The sequence below is a fragment of the Meriones unguiculatus genome, chromosome 2 (genome assembly GCF_030254825.1).
Source record: "Meriones unguiculatus strain TT.TT164.6M chromosome 2, Bangor_MerUng_6.1, whole genome shotgun sequence".
Lineage (NCBI taxonomy): Eukaryota > Metazoa > Chordata > Mammalia > Rodentia > Muridae > Meriones > Meriones unguiculatus.
This window is the reverse complement of record NC_083350.1, coordinates 169116479-169139900: the sequence shown is the minus strand read 5'-3', so window position 1 is coordinate 169139900 and position 23422 is coordinate 169116479. Positions and strand designations below refer to the sequence as shown.

The 23422-nt window shown below is 40.4% G+C and overlaps 1 protein-coding gene across 4 annotated transcripts in view; it reads right to left on the bottom strand.

Annotated features, from left to right (window-relative positions):
* Nucleotides 1-21288, bottom strand: part of Mme (membrane metalloendopeptidase) — an 85293-nt gene extending 64005 nt beyond the window's left edge. The window contains exons 1-3 of one of the 4 annotated variants that reach the window (XM_021646304.2): nucleotides 20872-21288; nucleotides 16404-16573; nucleotides 15690-15725 (exon numbers count right to left, since the gene is read on the bottom strand). In XM_021646304.2, the coding sequence (XP_021501979.1) occupies nucleotides 15690-15725; nucleotides 16404-16563 (196 nt within the window). In that variant the 5' untranslated portion in view covers nucleotides 16564-16573; nucleotides 20872-21288. The other 3 variants (XM_021646302.2, XM_021646303.2, XM_021646305.2) reach the window with 3 other exon arrangements.
* Nucleotides 21289-23422: the final 2134 nt, after the last annotated feature.

Sequence of the window (23422 nt, the reverse complement as noted above, 5' to 3'; positions counted from 1 at the left end):
TAAGCCAAGAACTGAGGTGATATAAGAATGTTTAGCCCCACACATCCCTATTTTTATTAAATAAATAGCCCTTTCCTATTAGAGAGGATTTACAGGATTATGTAAATGATTTGTCTTCTCCAAAAGGTTTTCTCCTCAGGAATAGTGGACAGACTTTGAAACTTTTCACTTTATTTCACCAGACTTTTTGAGTACCATCAATTACTCAATGTTATTCGGCACTGAGTAAAACTGTGGTAAATACAATCTCCAAGCTCAGAGAACTGCAGACTTTCATCTTAAACAAAACCAGTTCCTTTACATTACAAGTGAAGTCTGCACTAATACACTGTCATGCATCTATGAGTTCTTTTGTTAGGCTCAGGTGTCATTTTCAATTCTCTAACTTACCCAGTGCTCAAGTGACATGAAAATTCCTACTTTAAATGTCACCTAAAGTTAGTTGTTTGCAATGTGCTCCTGGAAACAAGATAGATGTCTATGTATGCGAACAAGGAATTTGAATTGGCATTTTACTACTGAGGCAGACAGGGATAGAGGAGCATGGTTGTTGAAGGCAGCCATGCTTAGCTATGTAAGGGCATTCGAAATCAGAACTCAGGGGTTTCGTTAAAAAAGAGCCAAAACAACATTGAGAATCATGGAGTTGGAGAAAAGTGGCATTGAAGAAGAAACACTAGGCTGGGTGAGACTTTGGCCCCAGAAACTTGGCAGTTCTTCTCCAAGTAGATGGTTAGCTGAAAACTCTCTCTACAACAGGAATACTGTGAGAACAGAGACATGCATGACTACTGAAACTGTTTCCTCATTGACCCAAATCTGCCTTAGTAGGAAGTTAGCAAGACAAATGAAATGACAGGGAGGAGAGGTAAGTACTAGCACAGGAGATGCATCAGCCAGAAATGGGTACAAAAACCTAACTTCCACAGACAGGACCACCAGAGACTGAAAATATCTCTCCACTGTACGTCTCTGTGTATCAGCTGCCCTGACAGAACACTTAGCATGGGTGAATGGCTTGGGACTTCAAGATAAGGCATCTGACAACACGTTCACATATTCCCCTAATAACTGTGTACCTTGTTTGTTACTGGAGACAGGATGATGAATAAGGTCGAAAGTATTACATTTACGTTTTAGTAAGGCACAAGCCACACATTGTTCTACTGGTGCTTCTGGGTGAAGTATGTTGGGTAGTCTGACACTGAAGAAGGACTCAGCCTGGTATAGCGTTCATGATATCTGGGAAATAACACAGAATGTATCTTGACGTGACCAAAAGAATACAAGATATTGATAATGGTAAGAACACTCAGAACAGAGGTTTGAATCCTACCACCCTGTACAATAAAAATTAGTCCATGGTGGATACTTCAAAAAGATTCTTTGTTTTCAGTTAGCTTATAGTAGACTGTCTCCATCCTTTGTTTATAAACTCAATTCTACATATAAATAAAATATGTCAAGTGGAAAATGCTTTTACGTGCTCATTTAGTTAAATAAGCAGTATCTGAAAGCTCTGAACTTTCACACATAATCACATTTTTGTTTATTAAATAAGGCAAAATGGAGTTCTTCCTTCTTTAGGATTTTAAAATTCACAGATGTAGTGGCAACTAGCTGAGGGACTGACGAGACCCTTGGCTTTCTGTGCTGGACTGCAGAGAAACTGTTCCCTGAAATAAAGGAATCCTTCTGCTCCACGTTAAATGTTTGCTATTTATATAAATGGGGCTCAGGGAGATCCTGTCTGACCGGTCCAGGGAGACAGAATACCGTTTTTGACAGATTAAAAGTCATCAGTCATGGAGGAAGATCTCCATTGAGAGCAACAGAAAGAAGCAGGTCATGGAGTGAGCAGAGGGCTGAAGTGACAACCCCAGTAGGTGTGGAGCCTTAAAGAGGCTGCAGCTCTTCAGCTTCTGGGGAAAGGTTATGAGGTGAGGAGTCAAGCTGGCTTCAGTCTGTCAGGACACAAAAGCAATAGAAACTCACTGGCCAGAACTAAGGAAGAAGCCAGGAGTGACGTCCTCAAGGGACCAGACTGGAACCAAAGGATGGGAGCAGGGGTCAAAGGCAGATCAGGCCCTGGGCTGACTGGATATGGCACCACTCTGTCACTGACCTTGGTCCCAGTGAGTGCCAGGCTGGAATGAGGCTGAGCCTGCCCTTAGGTCCCACATGGAATATAGCCATAATGTCAGCTTTTTTAATCTCTCCACTTTCTTTCAGTGCCTTTGTGTTATTCCCTTAGTTGGTGTGTAGAATATACAGAACTTCATAACAGCTGCTTTGAGAATGGATAGGTTTATTAATCTGACTTTCAAGGTTTAGCTTGCATCACTTCATCTCAACATATAGCCAGAGACTTGTTCCAGAATATTAGGTACACTGTTTCCAGAAATTCACAGCTGTGTTCATGTTTATGTATGTATTACATTATTAGAGTCAATGAAATATGATTAAAATAAATATCTCAGCTACACATATTGTTGCTATTTTGATTCTTGGCTTTCAGTTAACAGAAATTTTAATTGGTTTATATGTGTGTTTTTGGAATAATGAGTTCATTTAGCTTCAGAATACCAAAGGTATCAAAATCATCCCAGTTTCATCTAACTAAATTAATTATAGCAGAAAGCTAAGCCAAAGAACTTACCAGATCTTGGGGGAAATATTTTTAAGTAATGACTTGATCACCAGTCTGATTATAAGTCTTTGGCAACTGGAGAGTTCTTAAGAATTCCTTTTGCTCTAGCTAGAGGGAAAATTTTTGAACCAGAGCTGTGCTATGTTCAATGCAGTAGAAATCTAGTCTGAACCATAGAGTGGAATAAACTTGTTTTGTCCTTGGAAAAGGGACAAATGAAAGCAAGTGATTTGAGGTACCAAGGTCTAAGACACCCCAGTGGAAAGTTTTCTGGTGGCTGCATTTGGGACCCAGGAACAAAAGGCACCTAAGGATATAGTTTCCTTTGACCAGCCCATGGCCCACACACTCTGATTGTAGGGCAAACAACACAAGTAGAAAAGCATTGATAGGGTTTCTCTCTCAGTAGAAGATAGATATCTAGATAGAAAAAGTGAGATGCCAAAGAGCTGGATTATGTATGCCTAGAATAGGCAAAAAGACTGCATCCCCACCCATGCCAGGAAAAGCATGCACATACCCAGGATCTGTACCCCTCTCCAGGTGAGTGACATTCCTTTCCTACGGGACAGGACATCAATTTTCTCCATATATATAATATATATATACATATATACATATATGTATATATATATATTACTTTTTGCTATTTTTGTTTCAATCCTACTTTATCCTTCCCTATATGTGTGTGATAAAATTTTAGTCTCTCCTTCTCTCCTTTTCTTTCTTTTTCTTTCTTTCTTTCTTTCTTTCTTTCTTTCTTTCTTTCTTTCTTTCACTTTTATAGTTCAGTTATTTAATATCTAAGATTGTAAGCCAGCTTTGTCCTGTGTTTGTCCTGTGCAGTTTTCTCTTCCTTTTTGTTTTCTATTCTTGAGACAGGCTCTCCCATGGGGTATAGGTAGGTTTGGGGTTGTGGTCTCCCTACCTCAATCTTATAATGCAAGGATTGTTTTAGGTGATCTGACATGTTTTTAACTCCTCTTCTTCTTTCTCTACCTTTGGCTGGAGTAGCCCCATCTCTCCCTTTCTTTATTGTTCCCCCCTTTATTTACTTGTCTCCTCTATTTTTCTTTATTGTCCCCACCCAAACAATTGGTAGTCTCATTATGCTTATTTAGTCTTTTAGGCCTGACCCTTTGAAATGAATGTCTTGGTATGTAATATGATAACATTGCTCTTTTGTTTCCTCAAAACTTTTGAAGTTGAAGAGAGTGATTGATTTCAGTGGATGGTTCCAGGGTTATCCATCACTGTGGTTACTTCTGGGGTGAGTATTCTAGTCTCATGGATTAGCATTAATCTAATTCACAGAATTAACTTGTGAAGATGGCTTTATTACTGAAAGAGTTACAGGTTCAGTGTAACCCCTATCAGAATTAATGATATTCATCATAGAAACAGAAAAAAAAATACTAAAAATTTGAACAGCTGAAGCAATCCTGAGCAAGAATGACCAGTGCTGGAGGTCTGATAGTGTCACAAGAACCTGAGTTAATGTTCTACTGCAGAGCCACAGCCACAGCAAAGAATCCGGCACAGCCCAGAGACAGACATACAGACTAATAGAATGGAACCGACTGCCTGGAAACTAACCCACACACTAATAACCCAGCTGTTGAAAAGGTACCCAAAATATACACTGGAAAAAAGGATATGTCAACAATAATTTTAGGAAAATTGGACTTCCACGCATAGCAGAATGAAACCAGCTATATCCTGTCTCTCACATTTCATGAAAGTTGGCTCACAGTGGGTCAAAGACCTTAATGGAAGACCCTAAATTCTGAAGTTGTCAGAGGAAAACACTAAGATAAGGCACAGGCAATGATTTTCTAAAAAGAACTTAAGTAGCTCAAAAAATCATCCCAAGAATTTACGAATGAGATTATGTGAAATCAAGAAAGCCTCTGAACAACAGAAGAAATGGGGACACTTACAGAATGATCTCTGTGAGGTACACATCTCAAACAGAATTGATATTGTAACAACGCAACAAACAATGGCAAATCAAGCAATGAACTCAGTAAGCAAATCAACCAATCTAATAAATAATGGACAAAAAAAAAATCAACGGACAGAGACAGTTTTCAAAGAGTAAAGTACAAATGGCCAATAAATGTATAAAATCCTTTTCTCATAGTCATCAAGGAGATCCAGTTCAAAACAATACTGAGAGATCCCATCTCCACCCATCAGGGTGGCCATTGTTAATAGAACAAATAACAACAAGTGTTGGTGAGGATGCAGGAAAAAGAGCCTTCTTATCCAGTGCTGGAGGGGTGATAAATCAGTGCAGACACAATCGTGATTATCATGGATGTTCTTCAAACAACTAATAACAGAAGTAGCACCTACTACAGCTACGCTAGCTAGCCCTGGAAATGCATCCTGAGACATCTAAATTAGCACTAGGCATTGATACTTGCACAGCCGTACTTGTTGTGGCCCCATTCACAACAGCCGATACAGAATCAGCCTGGTTTCCACCCACAGACGACTGGATGAAGAAACACAATGGGGTTCTATCCACCCATAAAGAAGGAAATGACAGTGTTTGCAATTCACTTCATCAGGCTTCCTGACTGTTTAGCCAGCACAGTCGCTCTGACTCCTGAAGTACCTCCATAGTTATGACACTGTAATCAGACTCCTGGGTTGAGGATTGGGAGTGTGTGTGTGTGTGTGTGTGTGTGTGTGTGTGTGTGTGTGTGTATGGGGGGGGTGTCTAATCTGACTTTTGAAATGCAACAATTGCTTGTTGTTGTTTTTTCAAATTCTGAAGAATGATGACACCTCTGAGAAACTTTTAAACAAACACTTTAATAACTTTCTAATTAATTTTGACTTTTTATCTGGAGTACAGAAAGATAAATTTAAATGAATCATTAATAATTCTATTATCACAGAATCCCATAACAATATGCCAGGCAGGAGGCCTGCCAGCATCCTCCGTGGACATGCTGTTTATGCCTTTGAGTGATGTAATCACACATGACAGCACATGGGCCAAACCCCTAATCTGTATGAACAGACCCATGAGGTGTGTCTTGTGATTCTCATAGCTTAGTCTTAATCAGCAAGTGTGTTCCTCACTTCAGAAAAGCAGAACCCACACCCTCTCCAGCCCCCTGCAAGACGGAAGAAAGGTTTGGCCTGGGAGAGAAAAGAGAACCAGAAAAACATGTCTGGAGGCAGCTTCTCTGAGAAGGTGTGAGGATACGAAGTCCTAAGCCTGCTCCTACAAGGCTCTTTCTAGCTCTCTGGCTTAAGCAAAATAGCTTCCCTTGGAGCTCTCTCTCTTCCGTGCTCTCTCCTCAGGCAAAACTAGCCTCCTATTATCCAAACCCACATCAGCACTCTTCACAGCACTTACTCGGGCTTCTGCCATTCAATCATCCTAGCCTCACCTACTTTATCTGTCATCTCCTGACTCCTGAGACATTCATTTGTGCTTATTAAAGGCTTTGGCATCCTCCTCACTGTCTGTTCTTCCACACCTGTCTTTGCAGGTGGCATGAGGGATATGTGAACAATTGCTAAGATCCAGTTCGGAATTTCTTGGCTTTCTGAACACTCCTATCACCTTTACTCCACATTAATGTATTTTCTCCGCATCCTGATGCGGTGACTGGCCTTTTCCAGGGTCCTGCTGACCTTACATTCACTACAGCACATTGTAAAGGACAGATTTGTCCTCTTCATGCATAGAACTGTGAAGCGGTGCCTGCTCATCCAGCTCCATGTGGGCAATCATGCAAACCATCACTGACTGCAACACCCAGTAAAGAGGAAGAGCGGAGGAAGAGCAGACTTCTCTGAGCACTGCTGGCCGCGTTACCCTCAAACACATTTACTTGACTACAGAGATCATCATTTCTCCATCTTCCACCAGAATCCCTGACCTTGTCCTCTCTGCTTTAGGATTATTTTACTCTCACTCTCAGCTATGCTCAATCTGAATGGGCACTCTGATTTTGACATCTGCGTTTATATTTGCTTTGGTTACTTCTATCCTAGAAGTCTTTCAACCTTTTGGTTTATAGAATTTTCCGTCTCTCCTGAAAGCATTTTATTCTTTTCACTTACAAACATGTTGCTTTATACAATGTCATTCTGGGCTCTCTTCTCCATCTACTTCCTGGGATTCTCAACCATAAGACACATGGGCTGATGACTTTAGCTTCAGCTGCAGCTTCCTTCTACTCCATTATACAAACAAATTACACGTACCTCTAACTTAAACAGCCTCAAGGCGAATTTCTGACCATAATCTGTCCCACTTATTAATAAGCTGTTCTTTGGCTTCACCTGTGATCCAATTTTCCAAGCCAAAAGCTGGCATAGAATTTTTTTCGCTTCTTTTTGGGTGCCTCATCTGTTTGTCTGAATACTATGGCTATGTTTAATGATTTCTACAAAATATTTAATGAAAATGCCCGATTTTTTGTACCTCAAATATTGTAACCTCATAATTAGGCCACCACAATTTTCATACAGGTAAGTGTAGGTGGCTTACTTCTTGCCCTCAGGCATTCTTATGCTAAAACAAAATATACAGTGATCTCTCAGCAACTAAGATCACTTCACGTGTCTCATTTAAAATGTATCTTTCTCTGGTTTCCCATTGCTGTAGACAGGAATCCTAAATCCTAAAGAAATGACACCATACAGATGATGCTCACCTCACCTGTCAACTCCTGTAACTCATGCCTGCCTGCAACCTTTCCCTGCCTCACACTTGCCATTCTTGCCCTTGAAGTCTTTCCTGTTAGCCCTCAATACAGCCTTTGAGGTCATTGCTCTTACCAAGCTTTCCCTTGCTGAAAAGCTAGTAGTCCCTTCTCTGGGTAAATCTTTGCCTTCATCTTATTAGGATAATAGTATGTACCCTCTTTGAAAGATACAAATGTTTGGATAGTTCCTGCGCATGCTAACACCTGTTTATTACCTTAGGTTACTTTCCCTCCTAACACCAGGAACAAAACTGGAGAGACAGTGCTGTGTGTGGCTGTATGGGCGGGTTTTCAAGGCTTCTCAGATTATTCCACTAATCTGTCAGAGTTGAAAAATCATGATTCTTTATTGCTTTTCAGACTTGTGCCGCATCTTAGGAATTTGTTAAAGTCACAATTGCAAATCCAGTAAGGCCTGGGTAGGGCCTGGGAATGAGCATTTTTAGAAGTCCCCTCCTTATGGTGATATGCCTTGCCAAGCACCAAACTCTGAAGAAAAGGTTTAGTCATTTTCCTCCTGCCTCAGCCCTCTGGTTACTTACTTTTAGGACTTAATCAGAGGTGAGAAGAAAGCTAGTATTTAGGGCCCACATGGATAATCACAGAATAGCTATGTTTCCTAATGAGAATGTGGTTTTTGGAAGGTTCTGTTTTGTTTGTTGGTTGGTTGGTTTCTTTTCTTTTACAGAAAGTAGAGTTAACTGCTCATTTCTGGTTGAGTTCATTTTAACCTGGTCAAAGCCTAAACTCTCACCCAGTATATAAGATAGAATATGGCCACCAAATAAAGTGGCAAGAAAGGATAAAACAATTTAAATCTTAGAGTATCTAAGATCACTCTCTCTTTTTTCTCTGTGGTTTTGTGAGCGTTTGTTGTTGTGTATGGGTTTCTACTGTCACAACTTTTATTTAAAAAATAGTTTTGTTTGATTTTTCGAAAAGAATATTTTAATGTCACATTTGTAATTTTCCTGAAATAAGATGTTAAATTAAATATACCTGAGCTTATACCCATGGTGCAGCTCCCTAGAAGATGAGCAGTACGAAATGGGCTGTCATTTGTCTTTGCTTTTTAGCTGTAAGATGAGACCTGTTTAATTCCAGTTTTGTAGATAAGGAAAATGAAATGCAGCAAGCCTAAAATGACTTAATTAAGATCAAACACCAATAACACAGGATGTGGCCAGAACTCACATCCCAGCTTTCTGATGCTAGAAGTTTCTTAGTGGAAAAAAAGAAGGCAGGAAGCTTTCAGATGGCAGCGCTTTCATTATTCATGACACTTGCATCTCTTTTAAAATGAAACCTGCAACTTCTCCTGGGCTGCTGGAATGGATTCTAGTCATCTGCTTACTAACTGGGGTTGTTCCTAAACTACATATCTGCAAATAATCAAAGTGGGTTTCTAGAGTGACTTCTGTTGCTGTGATAAAACCCCATGACTAAAAGTAACATGGGGAAGAAAGGGTTTATTTGGCTTATGGGTCACAGTCCATCATGGACGGAAGCCAGGGCAGGAACTCAAAGTAGAAACCTGGAGGCAAGAACTGAAACAGATGCCATGAGGGAATGCTGTTTGCTTCCCTGGGTTTATGTTTCTTAAACAGCCCAGGGCTACCTACCCACAGTGGGCTGAGCCCTCCCACAGCAATCAGCGATCAAGAAAATACCCACAGACACACCCACAGGCCAAACAGATGGAGCAAGTTCCTCAATGTAGACTCCTTCTTCCTACAAATATCTAGGTTTCTATCAAACTGAAAGAAACAAATCAATGACAGTGGCATTTCAGAGATATGTGGACTAAATTCCTATCTGTTTGGCAAGAAAGACAAGTTGGGGATAGGAGCAATACTAAAGAATCCAGTTAATACAAAGAAACCTGTGATTACATGTTAAAAACAAGTCTGGCTGCCTTCTAGTAGTCAAGCTGGGAACGAGCCTTTTGCCTCATATAGAAACCAGGTCCTATCTCTGGAGGACTATCCCTGGTGCCTGGTCCCCAGTGGCTGCTCTATGTGGGCCTACCAGTCTGGCGTGCATCAGATCGCTGGTACAGATGGTCACATCTCTCTGTAAGTAAAATCTCAGGGGATGGCAACCATTCCTCCAGTACCCAATCCTGGAATAATTTTAAATCCCAGGTTGAGTTTCCAGAGACTTCTCATCAATAAAATCCTAATGCAGGCAGACACCTAAGGATGGACTCATTCTAAGAGATGCATCTTTAGGTGATTTCTGAAGACACCCTACAGCATATTCATACAAACTAAGATGGCTGTGATGTTACAAAGCAATGCAGTACTTTAGGTTGTACACGTGTCTGTATTGTATAGGCACCTCATCATTGATCAAAGCACCAATATTCTGCACTTGACTGGCCAAGCAGTAGCAGTCATTCAAACTATCACTTTCTAGCTAAGGTTTTGTAGTGAAAACTTGGTAATTAATGTTGTGAGCCAACTCTCATAATAAATCCTTTTTATATACGCATTTTGTTTTCCTATTTCACTTGGAGAAAGCATTTATTCTTTCTGGAGAATTCTTCTAGTAGCAATGGTTAAAGGAGAGAATATGAAATTAAACAAAGAGAATATGAAATTCCAGATTTCAGTCAGTCTAAGAACAGAATAAACATACCAGCACACACACACACACACACACACACACACACACACACACACACACAAACACGCCCTTCTCCTTTGCTAAATGGTCTTTAGAACGACAATTTTCAGGACATAAATTGGGCAGTTTTCTTCTTATGTTTCTTTTTAACATTATATTTTCAACATCTTTCAAATCATATATTAATTTTATCACCTTGAGCTGCACATCAGACAAAAGGCTTGGTAAAGAACACCAGGCTACCTTTTGCTAGGCAAGAAAAAGCAGGACCCTTCTTTTAACAGCAGAGGGATCTTTCCATGTCTCTCATCCCTTCTCGGTGTGTATAAAACCAGGACCTCAAAATATGATTGGCTATTGTTTACACTCAGCATCTTTACAACACAAATTTCTTTTTTACATCTTTTAAATAGACATTTAAAGTCTAAAGTTGCCTGCTAGGCACTATTACCCCTCACACAATGAATGATTAATTTAACTTATCTACATTTTCATCCCTTGGCCACACATAAAAAATTATGAAACACTATTTCACAGACAATAAAAAGTGTGTGTGTGTGTGTGTGTGTGTGTGTGTTTAAGGAAGGGCAGGGATTGGCTTCTTTTCTTAGAAGGGATTTCATTGATAGATGCTAGTTTTGGCTGGAGTCATTTTACAGAAGCATAACTACTCATTGCCTTCAGTACTGTAATGAGGAAGTCCCTGGAAGTAAGTTTCTTCATGGTACATTGAAACCAACAAGGGCCTGCTTCAGTGCTCTTTTCCCCAAGGTACCTTCTGTGCTTCTACCGCCTGCAGGATGTTTTTCAAACCTACATGATAAAACAGCTTCATCATCTACCCTGGAAGGTTGGTACAGAGCTCGCTAACCAGACAAGTCAGCTCGCAGTCCCTCCTGAGTTGACGCCCTTCTGCTGTCTCTCTTCCTGGAGTATACATTGTGTTAATGAGCATATGACAGGCACTAAGGTCTTCAGGGAGCAAAGGTGCCCTGATACTTCCAGAAGGCCAGTTGGTGCTAAGATACTTCCTCTGGGGCCTTCCCATCATCTGGCCCTTTAGAAATCACCACACATTGGACGATTCGTTTTGCTTTAGGGTTATAGGTCAAGAAGTACAAGAATGATAATTAAATCAGAATGAGAATTCATTATCTCCGTGTGTTAAATTTTTTAAGCGAACAGAATGTTCCCTTCCCTAGTGTTGGTAATTAAATACTCACCAACATTTGCTTGGCAAGTACAGAAACAAAGTTTAAGAAAGTCACAAATTAGAGTCTATATTTCTTTGAGTTTCATCCAGCTCTTTATGCTTTCTAGGGTTTTTGTTCAAGGTTCCCTGGGAATTGTGCAGTGTATACACTGTACAACAGAACAATTTTCTCTTCTTAACTTCATTGCACTTGGATTCTCTAGATTCTGGGCCATATATAGTATAGGGTCAAACTGGCAACAATTGCTTCTCTGGATCCTCCTGTTTGGGATATGACTTTGTATGTGTCCTCCAGAGGTGTATGCACTGAAATTTAATCCCCTCAAGCTGAGCTATGGTGTCTAGAAGTGAGACCTTTAGGAAAAGGAGATTGGAATTTGATCTGGCCAGAAGATGAAGCATTTATGATGACTTTATAAGAAAAGGAGAGATGCCAGAGTACACCTATGTGTGTTGCCTTTAATTCCTCAGATTCCTTAGTACTTTGCATGCATGAAGGCCATCAACAGATGATCCTTGAGCTGCAAGAACTGTGGGCCAGATAAACATCTCTTCTTTATAAAGTTCCTGAGCCTCAAATATTTCATTACAGTGATGCAAAATATACTAATGCAGGTGCCTGTACTATGATGGGGTCTAAGATGTTTAAACACTTCTCCATTTAGGTTTCATCTTTCTGCGTCATACTACAGTTTTTACCCCCACGTACTTGCAAAAGAGGAAGCAGCTGTGCCTGTAAACTGTTATGCAAGCATAGTGTTGAGAGTCTTAAACATTGATCTCCTTTGCACCAACATAGAGAAGCGGTTATGAGTTCAAGCTCTGGAGCCATGCTGCCTGGGTTGGAGTTCTAGCCCAAGCCTGTTCACCCATAAGAAAGAGATATAATACTACGCCCCTCACACTTACTATCCCATTGTACTAGATGTCACAAGTCTACAAAGGATCAGAGGAGTTAAATTCCCTCTGCATGCTCTGAGGACAACCTCTCAGTCTGCTCTCCAGACTCCAGGGACAGCACACTGTTACAGTGAGGTTTCTCCTTCCATTGCCTCCATGGTGCCATAGATGCTCTGATTCCTTGTCTTATAAGGACCTTTATAACTACACAACAGCAACCAAATCACACTGGGACACCTTTCCATTTCAAACTCTTTAGTTTAGCCCCAAACTCCACCCCACCTTTTTAAAGGCCCAGTTAGCAAATAAAGTGATGCATAAGGAATCACACGTGGACATCTTTGGAGGTCATCATTTTTCTTCACAAAATGAAAAGACCAATGACTTCTGGTTATGTAAAACAGCATTACCCTATCAAAGTAACTCAACTACTTTAAAGGACATTTGATAACATATGAATTTTTTTGTGGTTGTTGCAATGGGAAGGTTGCTATGGAGCATCTAGTAGCTAGAAACTGGGGGTGCTGCTGAGCCTTTCATAATGCCAGCATCCTCTCTGAGGAATTATCCATCCCATGAGATTGAGGAACTTTGATTTAAAACATAAGATTTGGAGGAATTTTTTTTAGTTAGGAAGGTTATAACGCAAAAGAGGTCTGTTTCGGAATTTAGAATTACATAAAGAAGTCTATAGAACCACACACAAATTCTGTCTTTCTTAAGTTTTTGCCACTGTTGAATGTCAAATAAATGGTAAATGACTTTTATATTAGAATTTCCAGCCCTGCCTTAACTTGTTACTCGTTGAGTAGTGTTTATTTTATTGAGCTCTGGCCAACCTCACGCACTCATACGTAAGCAAGTTAAAGGACGCATTGTAAACATTACATGTATAATAAAATCACAAATGCTCAGATCCAAAAGAATATAAAATCCATAGACTTCAGAAGTCAGTTTTTGCCTCAGTGTGGCTTCTCTTCTATTCCTTGAACTATGCTTGCCAGGAAGTTTCTGTGCTCCGGGAGGAAGTTGGAATTCACTTTCAATTAAAGTAAATATCTTACCTGCTTCTCCAGTTCTCAAGAATGTCTGTGCTCAGATTTGAAGTTTCCAAGGCATTTAAAGTGACAGTAGAATTGCTGCTAGGATACTTTACTTTTTTAAACACATTTCTTCTCATCTTTCATTTCTTTTCCTACTCTACTCCCCTGACTTTTGTATTCCTTCAGTTCATGATTTTTTTCTCTAGAGTTTTGTAACAACTTATAAAAGAATGTGTCTTTTCAGTGATGGAAATGATTTCTAAATTGATATTGACACGCGCGCGCGCGTGTGCGTGTGTGTGTGTGTGTGTGTGTGTGTGTGTGTGTATGTCTGTAAGAACACGGTAGAGCAGAATGCAAACATTAGCATCTCTGAGGTGAGGATCATGCCATCTTCATCTTTTTCCCCTGGGAAAAATAGCAGTGCCCTAACAGCTTGCAGACTGACAGAACAAAGTGATGGGAAGCCCAGCTATGGCACAGAGGCTGTTTCTGCTATGCCCCTGTCTTTGCCAAAACAATGCTCTTGAAATACTTTACACTTGCCATCGTTTTGTTTGTTATGATTTAAGAATAAAGGTTAAATATTTTTGACAAATTGGTACTTGCTAAACATTATTTAAAAGCCATATTCTTAAAGATCAAGCCACATGTAAGGTTTCAGACACCAAAAGCCACTTCCTGAGGTGGGTACTACTGTAGAAATTCCTAAGGGAAGATCGCCTACATGAGTTTACAAACATCTGCTTATGTAGTCACAGAATCCAGTTTCTTCAAGAGCAAAACACAAGAAAAAGGTGATTAAAGAGAACAAAAACCCAGATTAGGAGGCTTAAGAGGCATGTCAAGTGCGCTAAAGACAGAAGAGCTAAGCATTACAGGTCAAGATGTAATTACAAGTTTCTCCAAACAGGAGCACACGCCAAGTCAACCGGCAGGGAAAGAGGGTAGTGGGAGGACCTGGGGAAGAAGGAAGTGGAAACCTCAGCAGGCCCAGTTCACATTAACTTCTCTGCGGTGACCTTAGGCATCTCTCAACCAGTGTGTCTGTGTAGTTATTTCTCTGGGGGATAAAGACATGTTTTTGTTTCTGATTAAGTCCACTGGACAGGAAAGTACATGCTGTTAAGTTGAACAGCAAATGGCTATAATCCAGTCTATAACCAGGTCTTTTGGAAGCTCCCTGTGTCCAGCACTGTGAGGGAGGGTACATGACTATCATAATTGACATCCAGAGCAAAATATTCACTTAAAAAGCAATGCAGATAGCCAAAGGACACACACTCAGCACGCTAGGCCACAGCCTAGAACCCCAAGGTAATTTCCCATCATTATCTTGCAAAGTTTAAAGAATAACAAAATAAAAAACCAGATAGGAATATATCCAACTGCCAAAGGTTAAAGAGTGTATCCCAGGGTGCTCTGTACCCAATACATCTTCCTTCTCCTTGCAGAAGGGTCAAGAGCTCTTCTTGTTTTCTCCCAACCCAGGAATCGCTGTGACTTAAACAGCTGCATGTGTTTCTATCCTTTCTCTTTTAGTTTTCTCCTACTCTAATTATTAATGTCTTCTTCTTTTCTTCTTCTGGGGACTCAAAGCGTCCTTAGGTTTCTACTGTTACCCATAAACTGAGAGGTCCCAAAACCAACCTCCTGCTTCTTAGGTGTCATTTCCGTCACTGCACTGTTACTCTTCACCTGGAGATTGTGCCTGGATTACAACACACATATCACAATTCATCTCCTTGCTTCTGTGACACGTGATCACTTCTCATTCAACCCATTCAGAATCATCCTTTGGCTGTTGTCCAGCCACTAAGCTGCTCAAGAAAATGTTTATTTCTCTTTTATTACCACTAAAGACTACCCGTGGATTTTCAAGGCTTTGTATAAAGTGCTCCTGTCTATCAAGCTACATTTTCTCACTTTTTAAGACAGCACCTTCCTGCCTTCTTTCTTTTCTTCCTTCTTGCCTACCTTCATTCCTTTCTTCCATCCTCCCTTTCTTTTCCTTTTTCTGTTTTTGGAGGGGGCATGTTATGGATTAAACCCAGAGCTGGATGAATGCAAAATATTCTACCGCTGTGTTGCATCCTCTATCCCTCATAATTTTTTTCTTTCCTCTTCTTACACTTTCCTTTTCTATCCTTTTTTCAAATCCTACCTCAGTCCCAGGCCCTCCTTCTGTCTCTCTTACATGAACTACATGTCATTCTTTTCTGAATTCACAGCCTTCTCATGATTTCTATTTAATCAAAGGCTCACCATCAAGGTGTTCATTTTTTTTCTCTAACTACATAGTAAGCTCCACAAAAAGAGATTTAATTTGTTATCATCTTAGAATAGTGATGCATCTGAGAATATTTCAGTTAGTTAATTCACTATTAAATACATTTTGGTTTTGTTGACATAAGTTTAATGGGCAAGCATATGTTAGAGCAAAATTAGACATCTCATTAACATTTGCTTTTTACATGTTCTATATTAACTGTAAACTATTAAATGAAAAACATTTTTACCTGATTTTATGCAGTCTGATGATTTGCAAATACCATCTAGAAAAAAAAGGATAGTAGATGTGTAAATATTGATAATAAAATTTTCTAGTTTATTTTTACCTTTTGTTACTAAAAAATTCTGCCAATTATGTAAGTAGACCACTAAATACCATATACCATTTTTAACTAGTTAAAAACTAAAAGAATAAAGTAAAATGTTAATTTAAGGATAATTACAAAGAAAAAGTATGATATTATGACATAGTCACCAACTAAACTCTAAGAATATTAAATTAAAATAGCTGAATGTTTTATTCATCATTCTGTAATCATGTTTTTCTATTAAAGAGCCAATCTTTACTAATCCCCATTGTGAAAAACTTCCAAGACTCAAATTAGACTTCTTAGACCCCTGCAAAGCCTTTTAGAATTTCAATGACACAACCGAAATTGATTAATGGCTATACAGAAGTTAGACATAAAATTGCTTCTATTTTAACCAAACAAAATTACACATTACAAGCATCATAAACATGAAAATATGGAATGTCCTTTACAATCAATAACTTGGCTCAAATGTAAGGATACTTTACTTTCTTCTAAGTTCATTGTTTTGACATAAGGATACACAAATTTGTGTATCATCCAAGTGTGTCTAGGTAATTGGTGAAAGCCTACGAGGAAGGCTTCGTTCTCTTTTGCAGTGGTGTCTGTGTGGGTGTGGGAGACACTCACCATCGTAGGTTGCATAGAGAGCAATCATTGTCACAGCTATGATAGTCAGGAGCAGGACAAGGACAGAGAGGCTGATCTCCAACGGAGTCCATCGCTGTTTCTTCTTTGGCTTTGGAGCATTGATGTCAGTTATATCCATCTGACTTTCTGATCTTCCCATCACCTAAAATCTATAAAATATACATATGGATACAAAAGCATCACAAGTAGATATAGAGAAAAATCATACACATGCATCACTGTCTGTCTGTGTTTATGGATATAGCTAATGTGGTTGACTTACTTTAAATCCTAGGCTCAACCAACTTCTTTTTTTTAAACTATATACTAACATACACACACACTTTTTAAAGAAAGAATATACACATATATCTATCACTGAAGGTCCCTGAAAGAGAGCTGATTAAATACTCACATTACTTTTGATGTTTGTGAGCATATGATTGCTGTACCATCATTAAGAAAGTTTTAAACTCACCCTTGTGAACTTTAGACTGTTAAAGGTTAACTTCATATCTTGCTCCAATGGTTTCTTTTATAAGTTAAAAAAATCAATGATTAATAGCTTGAGATTTTGACTAAGCAGAAATATAAAATGCAAATACCAATAAAAAACAAAAGGAATAAACACTTGGAGTAATTTGTTTTACTTTGAAAACAAACAACTTGTATTTTTAAAGTTCAAAATTACTTCCCCTGCAGAAAAGGGTATCTATTGACTTAGACAACATTCTAAAAATGATCACTCAATGAACAAAAAGTAGCTTCTATTTCAGAATGAAAGAAAGTAAGTATATCAGTGTGTGTGTGTGTGTGTGTGTGTGTGTGTGTGTGCAATTGAAAGAGAGAAAAAAAAAAAAACAACCTGATTAAGAATTTCTCCTTTGTAGGTCAGGGTATCACCTGTAACATATACAGGTAATTTGTAATTAAATTAAAATATTCATATTTCTAGCTATAGGTAGTGTTGCTAGAGTTCTTCCTAGATGTTAGGTGAAATTCTTAACATCTTATACATTCGCTTTGCTTATGTTTACAGAGGGACTGTTGTCCTCTACTCCTCCAGTCTGGGAAGCTTTGGTTTGCTCACGTTGACAGAGCTAAGCCATGTTCTGCATAAGAAACATCTGGTCACTGTTTCAATTTTAACAGTATCATTTAAAGTAAACGCTACTTTAGACATTATTACAGAAAGGTATGGTGAAAAACTAAGGGTATATAAGGCCGGGTATTAGATTCCATGGCTTCTTCAGAGGCCTTGTGGCTCTTTAAAAATCGCTGAACAAAGTTTCCAACAGCTTCAACCTTTCTGAAGGATGGCATCGGGAGAGAGTGCCTTAAATAACGGGTTAGCTCTTCATGGCTCAATACAAATGTAAGCATAGAATTTGGCTCTTACATGAAATACCTGCTCAGAAATGGTCTCACCAGTAAAGATTTTCCTTGAATAATTACCAGTCCCCAGGGGTGCATTTTGTGGAAACATTGGCACTACGCAAAATAGAAAATGATCCTGGATTTGAAGTATCATTGAGAGGACTCAGCAGAAGAGTAGAGATTTGTTTTCTCTGGTGACTTATCAATAATAAACCGTACATGGTCACTGAGAGACTGGATACAAACTCCTGAGCAGTTTGTCCTCCTGATTCCATGACATTCTAAGCAAGGACTATCAAATAAAAATACTTTACTGCTCAATGAAAGCCATGTCCGTTCAATAAAAGCGGAACGTAATGTGCCCGAATGTTGAAATGCCTTATTTAATGGTTATGTAACTCCTGTTAGCTTAGCCTCACGGCTCCTGGGGTGATGATATAGAATTGCATTGATCGTTCCGCTATTTTAATAGTAGTGGTGGCTGGGCAAAGAAAAGACAGGAGCACATTTTAATACTTTGACTCTTAGCAGAGAAGTAAACAGAAAGAGCCAGTTCCCTGGACCTCTAGAAGGTATGGGTATTGATCACATCTGCGGGAGGATTTCTCTTAAGTATTTCTCCACTGCCTTCAAATGTTGAAGTAAAGACTTGCCTTTTAAAAATTTGTTTTGTCTCGTTGTTGTGGTGGTTGTTTATTCTTGTTTTTTGTCCTTTCTAGATATGCCAATCAGCACCAGTGTGTCTGTAAAGTTAAGCTCAGAGCCAGGGCAGCTGCTTGGCTAAATTCAGAGTGCTCTCTGGCACCACCAAGCTTCCTGGTGAGGCAAAGCTGGTAGGCGGGCTTTTCTTAGTTCTGAGTTACTGCTCCCTGGCTCCCCCCTCATCCTTGAGCAGGGTGACAAGGTCTTGAGAGTTAGGCACCTCAGGCTGCAGAAATAGCTGCAGGGAAATTAACAGTGTAATGTAAAGAGCTACGTAGTCCTTTTACCTGCATCAAAGGAAAACCATCTTTGAATCAAAATTCTTTCTTCATTAATCTCTCGTAAATATTTCGCAATCCTTCAGAGAAGTAATTTTTGTCTCTTGATAGTACTTTTCAACATTGGTCAAAAGCAGAAATGCTGTAATTTTAACTTCCTAATTAACACTGTCATTCATTTCCAGTTAATTTGAGGTGATTCATTATCTTTTAAAAAAGGAATTCTGAACGAGAATACTCACACAAATCTTCTGTTACCTAAAGATACAATCTAATCACACCCCCAAACCTTCAGAAGATAGGGTGATAGAGAAACAGGCAGACCAGAATACAAAACACTGCGCAAAGCCAATGCTTGCAGTAGAATAAACAAAGCCATACCTAGGTTCTTAAAATATTTCACCTAAACTAGAAATATGTTAAAGCACTTAAACTAAAAAGCACATCCCAACAGAGAATATGAGATCAGAAAATCTGGAGTTCAGACTCAGGAGAAACTCCACAAACTTCAACTTGGCAACATCAGCAAAAAGAAGACAGTCATTGTTTTTTGCTTGAGTATAAGATGCAATTCAAAGCATAGACATCAGCAAATGTCAAATAATGAAATCTGGAAGATAACTGACTGGTTAAAGAGAAAGGCAGAGCAAAGCAATTTTCATAGTCAGGGCACAGTATATGATACCATTACAAAAGTTATGTTTGCAAGTCCCTGCAGTGGTGCTTTGGAATTACAGTTTGCACTCACAGAAACTGAGGCAGGGTAGGAAGAAGCGCGGTTCATGTTTAGATTGTGTCTGTGGAATCTGAAGAAGGAAGAAAGCTTGTTTCCCTGGTCTGAAGTGAGTTCTGACATGAAAAGCCCCAACCACACACATTGCTCTCATCAAACACACAACATCAAATCCAAAATACGACCAAATATTTTTGAGAGCTTGAACGATAGAGGAAAAAAAAAAAAAATCGGGGAGTGTAACTACACTCCCTCATGGCCAATCTGCCGCTCGCAGCTTCCAAACGCTGGCGCTGCAAGTCAGTTCTAGTTTTTCAGTTTAATAAAATCCATGTGAACCGCTTGTGGGCAAGGAATAGACCTGACGGAGAGGCTCAGAGGAATAGCCGGTTACAGTTACTCTTGAAGAGTGTGAGTAGATCGGGGTAGGTTAAGTATGAAAGGGTCTTTAAAAAAAAACTTCCATCCACAAAAGAACACCCCACCCCGCGCCAGCCAACCCTTGGGAAGATTTAAGCATGAATTATATAATAGGAAGCCAAGGTTCGAAGCACGAGGAAGAGGTGGGTTTGCGAAAAGACATTTACGGTAAGAAAATTAAACAAAACAAAACAAAACAAAAAAACTAGAAAAGTGAGTCAGTTGAGGAGAGAATCCGATAGAAACTAAAATGAAAACAAACCTTGCTTTTTTAAAAAAATCAGTGTCTGTACAGCGGAATGGCCAATTCCCAGCCCCCAAATGAACCCCGGTGCAATTTGGTAGAGCTGCTCTCGGTCACCAAACATAACTCCCGGGCGGAGACTGCAGGGCGCTGTGAAAATGAACCTGGAGGTGACCTGACATCACTCGCAGGGCCCTCCTCCAGGTCGCCCTCTCGGCCCCTTTCCCTCCCCACATTCTCAGGTCCCAGCGGCAGCTCCCGCCCAGGACACGCCTCCTCCGCCCGCCGCGGCCAGGCTCCCGGCGCCTGCTCCGCGCGGGACCTCGGCCTCTGCCCTTGCTCCGCGCGTCCCGGCCCCCGCCCGCTGCGTCCTCCTGTTGCCCGTCCCATGGGCTCCGGGAACCCCGGGGACACCGGTGCCGGCTCCCCGTGCCGGGTCGCTCTCTCTCCGGTGACTCACCAGCGGGATTGGGGAGAAGTTGGAGCTACGGAGCAGACGCATCCCGACCAATGAGCGCGCCGGCCAGGGCGGCAGCCGGCAGCGTTGCCCCCTGCCCGGGCGAGCGCCCACCGCTCGGTGCGTCCCCTGGGTGCGCCCGAGCACCGAGCGCGCCGAGGGGCCGAGGCCAGTGTCCCGGGAGGTTCCAGGCCGGGCTCGGGGCGGGAGGACGCCGGGGAAGCCCGCATCCCTCGGACCCTCACCCCGAGACTCACCCCTCGCCGTAGCCGCTCTGCAGCTTACGCCTGCACTCGGTCCAGCTTCGCCACTTGCACATCTCCGCGCCCCGCGCGCCTCGCGCTCACCCCCCGCCTCGCCGCACAGGACCAGCCGCGAGAGCAGTTCCTTGGGTGACCTGAAGGTTTCCGCCAGGTCTCCCAAATCCTGTCACGCTGTGTAAAGGGGAGGAGGGGGCTCCCTCTCCCAGTCAGTCCCCCACCTTGCCCTTCCCAAAAGGGCTTTGCCAGACATTCTTGGAATTGTTTAGCTTTGTGGCTTTCGAGACAACAATGCACTGTCTCTCTGGGGTTTTGTAGTGCTGGTTGCAGGCTGCTTGCAGGCTCTTTCTCTTAACAGAGCAAGACCATATTGCTTCTCTCTCACACACTCTTGCTCTTTCTATGTTTTCCCTTTTCCTTCTCTCTCCTTCCTTTTCAATGTCTTCTTTTCTTTTTTCCCCTTCCCTCCCCTCTCTTCCTCCTCCAACTCTCTCTCTCACTGTGTGTGTGAGAGAGAGAGACAGAGAGAGAGAGAGAGACTCACTTTGTGCAGAGGCAAGTATTTTAAGGAAACCGCCTTTAGCAGCTATACAACCAAATAGCTCAGAAAGGCTGAACTTTTCTGCTTTTTCCTCTCTTGGAGGATTTCAGTTTAGTTGTTCAGTGTTAAGTAAATAATGCAGTTGGAAGACTGATCCTTCTCTTTGAAATCACAAGTTGTAAACAACACACTTGCACTATAGGTTTGATCATGCCAAAACAAGAGTGAGTTTTCCTGAGCTTGAAACAGGCTTTTAGCTTCAAAATGTCTTACTCTTTTTGCCCTAACCAACTTTATGTTTATATGTTATGACAGGAAAAAAAAGCTAAAGACAAGAACAGGAAGTGCATGTGAATAAAATAGTAAGTGGATTATCATGAAAAGACATTTCCAAAAAAGTGAACCCCGTCTTTCAGTCATTCAGTTGATGTGGATAATTTCAATTCACAGTTTTCAAACAGAAGTCCCCATGCTTCACTTTTCTCTGTGGCAAGTACAGATGAAGCTTAGTCCTCATGGACCGGCTAATACAGACGTGCGATTTCTTCTCACAGATAGACATAGGCAGCCTGGCTAACACTCTTCGAAGTATCTCAAATGGAATTTGAACCTAGGCCATCTTGACTCAGATTATTTTGCAGAGGATCAAGGCATAGAAGAGAGGCCTGTGGAAATTCGTTTGGGAAAAAAAAAATCCAAATTTTTCTAACACCCTTCTGTTTACTTTTTATTATAATTTAGTTAAATTAACAAAACATCTATATTTTACAATAAAACTAGTTGGGGGAAATATATGTATGTATATAGAGATAGGAAGAGAGAGCGAGGGTGAGGAAGAGAGAGAGGGGGAGATCAGAGTGTTCTCAATTTTTTTCCTATGGTGCCATGAGCATTAAAAGTTTAATGCATTTCTGATTAGTATAGTAATGAATTTTGGTAGAGAAGGAAGTTTGGCTAGAAATCATGTTTCAACTAGAAATGAAAATTAAGCTTATGTGCCTGTTGAAGGTTTCTAGTTTGATTCTGTTTTTTTTTTCAATTTACATTACAATTTTAAATATAATATTTTTTGTAAGGTTATCTAGCACATCCACAAAACTCAGGAGTATCTCTTTGACCTATTGGAAGTGATGTACCCTGAGGCCTTAACGTGATAAGTATTTGTTGGGCAGCCATAGAGCTTAGCCATGGAGAATGTTTTGACAACAGTAAAACCTAGGTTACAATTAGTTTCTACAGCCATAAACTTTGAGCTGAAAATTAAAGGCAATTGATTTTTTTCTTAATTAAAGAGTCATTAATGAAACCTTTTCAGACTAGTTAAGAACAATGTCATAGTTTTACTTCAGTCTTGTTGCAAGGAAAAGAAAATTTTATGGGGAGTCAACTCAAATATTCACTACTGGTAAGAACATTTTGCTAGAAAAATAATGGACTTAGTATGCATGTCAAAAGAAAGTTGTTATTAGACTTTGACTTTCAGCTTACATGCAGCAGTTTGGGCAGAGACCTTGTTTAATATCACTAAAGTTCATTAGAAACATAAAGGTTTTGATAAGAATGGTAAGTATCCCCTTCCCCCAACAGAAGATTATGCAAGTTTGAAATAATTTTCTTTTAAGGGTCTTAAAGGAGCCCTCAAGGTGCTTTTAGTAAGTAAACAGAAACCAAAGGCTGACTGAAGTGCCCAAGGCCCTTCAGCTTGGTCAGTTATCAGAGTGAGGGAGAAAGTTGCAATCCTGATGGCCTTCTGTGGGTTATCAGTAGCGGGGGTGGGGTGGGGGCGTGGGGGGTGGAGATCTGTTTGGCAACATGCATCATAAAGCCTTGGAAACAGCCCCTGTCTGTAACATAAATTCATTATAAACAATGTTGAAGAGGCTCTAATTGCACCACTAAACTAATGAAAGTGTGAAAGAAAACCTCAGGAGCCAGAAGAACCAGGGAAGTCAGAAACCCAGAAAGGTGCATAAGTGCTGAAATGGTGCTCTATCCCCCTATCTCAGA